Raw genomic sequence first — 6,787 nt, 5'->3', positions numbered from 1 at the left:
GGCTGCAATGATGGGCTCAAGTATAGCAGGGATTGTGGGGCTGGCACAGGATTGAGCAGTGTTTCGTTCTGCTGTGCATGGGGTCGCTATGAGTCGGAAACGACTCGACGGCACTTAACAACAAGAAGAACAACAACATTCACTAGCTTTCCATGTGTTTCTTGAATATCAAAACTGGGACTCCTAAAACCATGAATGTTAAGGGTTGCCCATGTTACAGAACAGGTAAGAAATTATTTCACTATTTGCATACAGAAAACTTACTCAAAAATAGTTTTTGTTCACTTTTACTACCAGAACAATGTTTTAAAATTAATGGCTTCACACAGACTTTATTGTCCTCACAGGTCTATTCTGAGGTTTCAATGTTAATTCTCTAGGTTCTTTCTTAAGCTCTCTTCTCTTCTTATTAGGGATTTTATTCCTGGGCACTAGTACTAATTCACACATGATTCCTTTATCTCTATCCTCTACCACATTTCCTCTAAGTTTCAAACCTTATACCCAATTGCTTACTATACTCCTGTATAACTTATAGGCACTTCACACTCAAACTTTTCTCAATTAAGAATCTTCTGCTTTGATCCCTTGACCTTATTTCCTTGTATTACCCATCTCAGCAAGAGGTGGTTGTTTTTGTGTGCTGAGCAGTCAGTTCCAACTCATATTGACCCTATATGCCAGAGCAGAACTGTCCCACAGGGTTTCGTAGGATATAATCAGATGGTTAGCTGAAAGCAGAGAATTGCAGAAAGACGTTTATCTGCATTTTATTGACTATGCAAAATGCAACAAACTATGTGGATCATTGTAAATTATGGGTAACATTTTGCAGAGTAAGAATTCCAGAACACATAATTGTGCTCATGTGGAACCTGTACGCAGACAAAGAGGCACTTGTTCAAACAGAACAAGGGGATACTTCACAGTTCAAAATCAGGACAGATGTGGCAGTATCTGCACTCCAGATTTCACCATACTTAATCAATCTGTATGCTGAGCAAATAATCTGAGAAGCTCAAATATATGAAGAACACTGCATCAGGATTGAAGGAAGACTCATTAACAACCTGCAATATGCAGATGACACAACCCTACTTGCTGAAAGTGAAGAGAACCTGAAGCACTTACTGATGAAGATCAAACGCTACAGTCTTCTGTATGGACTCCACCTCAACATAAAAAAAAAAACAAAAATCCTCACAACTGGACCAATAAGCAGTATCACGATAAATGGAGAAAATACTGATATTGCCAAGAATTTCATTTTACTTGATCCGCCATCAACACCCATGGAAGCAGCAATCAAGAAATTTGGTAAAATACTGCACTGGGCAAATGTGCTGCAAAGACCTCTTTAAAATGTTAAAGAGCAAAGATGTCACTTTGAGGGCAAAAGCCCCACCCCAAACCATAGTATTTTCAAACACCTCATATGCATGTGAAAGCTGAACAATGAATATGGAAGACTGAAGAAGAATTGATGCCTTTGAATTATGGTGCTGGTGAAGAATATTAAATATACACAGTCTGTCAAAGGAACAAACAAATCTGCCTTGGAAGAAGTACAGCCAGAATCCAAGGATGGTAAGACTTTATCTCAAGTACTTTGAACATACTATGAGGAGGGACCAGTCCCTGGAGAAGGACATCATGCTTGGTGAAGTAGAGGGTGGGTCAGTGAAAGAAGGGAAGACACTAAACAAGATGGACTGACAAAGTGGCTGCAATGAATGGTGCAGGTTTTTTATTCTGTTCTATGTAGGGCTACTGTGAGTCGGAAGCAACCTGACAGCACCTAACAACAACCATCTTTCTGGGGGCTAAATGCTAGGTCTTTTCTCCTTTAGAGCCACAGGGTCAGTTCAAACTGCCAAACTTTCGGTTAGCAGCCGAGCTCTTAACCATTATGCCTTTTGGTCTCTTGTAAGAGGCTACCATTCATTTACTTAGTGTCCCACACCTACTTTCTCCACAATAAACTAAACTAACTCACTGCCATAGAGTTGTTTCCGACTCATAGCGACCCCTCCTTGAGTTTCTGAGGCAGTAGCTTTATGGAAGTAGATTGCCCAATCTTCCTTCCAAGGAGTAGCTGGTGGGTTTGAACTGCCAGCCTTCTAGTTACTAGTCAAATGCTTTAGGCACTACGCCACCAGAGCTTCTTCCTTTACAATATTGTTGTTGTTGTTGTTGTGTGCCATCAAGTCAGACATGACTCATAGTGACCCCTCCTTGGGTTTCCGAGGTAGTATCACTACAGAAGTAGCGTAGTACCTAAGGCACTTGACTGCTAACCAGAAGGCTGGTGGTTCAAACCTACCAGCCACTCCTCAGAAGGAAGGCTGGGCAATCTACTTCCTTTACAACAGAGATGACCAATCTTCCTCCTTTTTAATACCTCTGTAACTGAAACATGCCTCTATTATTCAAGTAAGCTTTATCTGTATTCTCTGCTATACTGAGATACTCAATACATTTTTTTAAATGCCTTGAACTCTACAGAGTACGTGGCATGTGGATGGTGTTCAATCATTTGGGAATAAACGAAATTTGATCTTTTAGTTACACAGAACTTAGTGCAACTATACTCATAGTGCATACACAACAGGGAAGCACGCACTCCTTAGAACAATCAACCATAAGAGATTAAAAAGGCAGCACGTGCACAGGGATAAAGCTCAGAAGGCAGGAATACACAGGACAGGACATGGAAAAGGTACCTAAAAGGAGGAAGTGGGAAGAGAGCTGTTACACTGTGGGGACTGCAATCAATGTCACAAAACAAAATAGTGCAGTGGGCAACAGGATTTTAATTGCCCTACAGACTTGTCACTTTGATCAGTTTGATTATAAGTTTTTGTTGAAAATCTCTCGCTATCATGTATGTAAAAACAGCCTGTCTTGCTAGCATCATAAAAACCACGTATTTTTAAACTAAAGAGTTAATTTTAATTGGTCCTTACAGCTATTTCTAAAATGAAAACTCACAGTAAAAAATAGCCTCAGTGATTAATATGTGCTGTGACCTCAAAGGAGTGCTAATTCATATGAACATAAGTTACTTCTTTAATATTACACCTGGGATGTAATTCATCATTTCTTCAAAACTCTGCTTTGCTCGCTTTTGCTTGTCTTGGAGAGAGCGAGGCTGAGTATTCTCACGGAATACAGCATCTAAAAAAAAGAGACAAAGGAAATTTTTGCTGAAATTTGCAATTATTTATACACAAAGTGTTTCCTCATAATAGAGATACTAATAAACTGAATTACGGAAAAAGTACTTCTTATCTTTTAGATCCAGGAGCTCTGGTAGCATAGTGGCTAAAGCACTTGACTGCTAACCAGAAGGCTGGTGGTTCAAACCCACCAGCCACTCCTTGGAAGGAAGGTTGGGCAATCCTACTTCCGTAGTGATGCCTCGGAAACCAAAGGAAGGGTCGCTATGAGTTGGGGCCGACTCGACGGCACACAACAACAACATCTTTTAGATCCAGTTACCATCATTAAGAGTACTCAAAATTGAATGAAACCCATGAACATACAAACCTCTGAGAAGTGTTATGAGTGAGACCAAACGGTGTTCCTGAAATAACTGTTCTAGTTTACAATGCAGATAGTAGTCAGTGTACATTTCCAGGGTGTTTTTGAAGAGGATTCGAGTTCCCATTAAGAGATGATGAAGCCAGTCAGGAACCTGGAAAACCACTCGTCCTGAGAACATCACAAGGAATACCTCATTATTAATACAGATGGGCATTCTGAGCATTTCCCAATACAAAAATACAAGTGACAATGGTCAACAGTTCATTTCTAAATACCAGTACTGTTAACACATTCAAGACCAATTGTTTAAAATTCTTGTAAGTATTTTCAATTGAAAAAAAAAGTTTTGAAGGGGTAATACTCGAGAGCATTAATTTGCATTACAGAAACAAATACAAGAGAAGATGGAAATAGAGGTCTTAAGTTAAACCACTGAGATCTTACCTACATACATCAGGTAATCATAGACTCCTTCTACAGTCATCATCTCCATAAAATAATTCTGATTTTGCTTTCTCTCTATATTCTCAGCTCGGTTTGCATTATTCTTGAAAAGATCATTGTAAAGCTAAAGGAAAAGTTGAAATAATAAAGAGATACATAGTTTATTACACCTATGGGTGATAATGACCAAGGCTCAAGTGACCAGCAAAAGTATTTAAACTTTTTCCAATCAAAACAGAAAAGTAGATAGGTTAAGATCTGCTTTCAAAATTCCAAATGTATACTTAAAATTATATACAAAATACAAGTTCCCTCAAAATATTAGATAAAAGCCTGCATTCATTTTAGACATGACAGATAATTCATGAGCCATAAAGAACTCCCTTTTTTTTTCACACCACAGGAAACAAATGAACATAATAAATATGCACAATTACACTAATGACAGATAATTTGAAACTAACATTATTTAAAAATTATAAATCACTATTTAATTAATGGGTACTCAGAAGTGAAAATTGTGCTTTAAGTAGGACAAGAATAATCAAAACCTAGAAAGGCCTAATCAAAGTAAAAAAAAAAGGATACTTTGAACTACTCAGTAAAAATGATGAAAGTAAATCACAGCCCTGATTACCCCCTAAAGATGCAAAATCAATATTCAAATGTATAATGGTAACTGATTCTAACAAAAGCATTATTTTGCTTACTCACAGATCCATTCAATAAACATTTATTAAGTACTTTCAACATGCTAGAAAGTATGCCAAAACCAAGTAATACAAGATGGATCACTTTTCTCCTAGGAGTTTAGCCTAATAGAAATAAGTCAAGAAATAAATGAAATGAAGTAAAACAGGTAACTATTAAGAAGTGCGTGCAGTGGAGGAATATTATAGATTTTTAAAAAATCAATATGCAAAAAATTAACTGCATTTCTGTTTACCAACAATAAAGTTATAAAGCAAAAAAGCAAAACAAAACTTAAAGTTATTATTTATAAAAATAAAAAACGTGAAGGGTTTTCTGGGGGTAGCTGGACTTTGACCTGCCATAGCACCCTAGGCTTGCAGTATTTTGGCACGAAACTGAGGTCTGGAGGACAGGGACTGTATCTTTATATCCTTAGTTCATAGCACTGAACAGTAGGCATACAATAAAATGCTTGTTTAATAAATGGATTAAATATTTTATAAACCATTAAAATTAGGTAATATAAATAAATTCCTTACAGCAATTAATCCCTTGATTGTTAGAAATTGGTAATTCACATCCTAAGAAGACCATTTTTCAAAATCCCCCAAACACACAAATGGTAATAGTTTGTAAATACATTATCTGAAGAAACATTAACTACAGTAAAGCAAAGAACCAAATGAAATAAATTTTCTCACTATACAGTGTGCAACTGATTTCCATAAAAAAAAAATTTAAGGCCCCTTACATTTCATAAACAAAGAATTCTCCCTATCATGGAAAGTAATCTCAGAACAACCAGAATACAATTAATGAGAATGTTGACAACCTGTGTAAACTTTCACCAAAAACACAATAAAAAAGTATTAAAGAAACTAAATCTTAACAAGGGCAACTTAAAACTTAATGGTTTTTCAATGCAACTTGCAGTACCTTTTTGTTGTTTTCTGAAGTAGGGCTGAGAATGGTCAGTTCTGGTCTACTTGGTTTAGGCTTTGGAGATTCACAAGAATTAATGAAATTCATGATGAAAGGCTCCAAATGCTGACCTTTCTGTAGTGATATAAAAATCTTTGTATGAGAATCCAAAATCAAAATTATGATTTTTAGTATCTTATAACCCATTATAATTCATCTATATTTAAATATGTTTATGGCTATTTTATATAAAATATACATAATTATGCTTATGACTATTATAAAACATACATAAATCAATTATTCACCTCTTTCATTAGTTTTCCGGGAACAGACTTTATAATTTTCCCTGCAATTAAAAGTAAAATGTTAATTTTATTAAAGTATAAGATATAATTTCTCCTATGAATACTTCAGCAAGTAATCTAATTTACTAAAAAGGCAAGTGAAAAGTGTTCAAAAATATTTACAACTGAATATTCCACACGCAACAAAAATTTCCAGTAAATATGGTATTCTGAACTATTTACAGCTGAAATGATACAAAGTCTGGGATTTATTTTAAGATAATCCAGTGGGGTGGAAGGTAGAAGGAATGACACAAGCCAAGTGTTGATAATTGTTGAAGTAAAGTGATGAAACCCCTATATTATTTTCTCTACTTTGGTGTACATTTTTGAATTTCCATAAGAAAATATTTTCAAAGTATTTTAAATAGTGGTGAATATCTAATGATATTTAAAGATATGCAAAAGGTAGTCAAAGGAATAAAATGTCCTAAGAATTGCTACAATCAAACTGTTTAATATGCCTTGTACTATGAGTTTTAGATTATCTGCTCTAATTCTGTGTTTGCCAAAATTATTGATCTTATCTGCAGGTTCCCTTATTATAACAAATAATCCAAGGGGCTAGTGGACCAAGGGAACTTCAGTTTACACGATCCTGAGACCAGAAGAACTACCACTGCCAACCACTCTGACAGAGATCAAAATTGGAGATCCTAGGGGGTTCCGGCAAGATGGCGGACTAGGCAGAAGGACTGCACAGACCCTCTTCAACAAAGAAAAGGGAAACCAATTTACACAGACACAGAAGATAATCTTGGACCGCTGAGCCTTGAAGGGAAGGATACAGAAGTAGACTAAACCCCAAATAGCAGAAGAATTTGCGTGAAAATACC

General features: G+C 36.1%; 1 protein-coding gene across 1 annotated transcript in view; it reads right to left on the bottom strand.

Annotated features, from left to right (window-relative positions):
- SNX14 (sorting nexin 14) overlaps positions 1 to 6,787 on the bottom strand; it is a 172,516-nt gene that overhangs the window by 7,764 nt on the left and 157,965 nt on the right. Inside the window, exons 22-26 of the mRNA XM_007951122.2 lie at positions 5,913 to 5,953; positions 5,620 to 5,739; positions 3,991 to 4,114; positions 3,550 to 3,714; positions 3,082 to 3,177 (exon numbers count right to left, since the gene is read on the bottom strand). Of these exons, the coding sequence (XP_007949313.1) occupies positions 3,082 to 3,177; positions 3,550 to 3,714; positions 3,991 to 4,114; positions 5,620 to 5,739; positions 5,913 to 5,953 (546 nt within the window). The remainder of the gene's footprint in view (positions 1 to 3,081; positions 3,178 to 3,549; positions 3,715 to 3,990; positions 4,115 to 5,619; positions 5,740 to 5,912; positions 5,954 to 6,787) is intronic.

The sequence above is a fragment of the Orycteropus afer genome, unplaced genomic scaffold, assembly GCF_000298275.1.
Source record: "Orycteropus afer afer isolate SDZICR_OR568_19922 unplaced genomic scaffold, OryAfe1.0 scaffold00011, whole genome shotgun sequence".
Taxonomy (NCBI): Eukaryota; Metazoa; Chordata; class Mammalia; order Tubulidentata; family Orycteropodidae; genus Orycteropus; species Orycteropus afer.
This window is presented reverse-complemented; position numbering and strand designations above follow the sequence as displayed.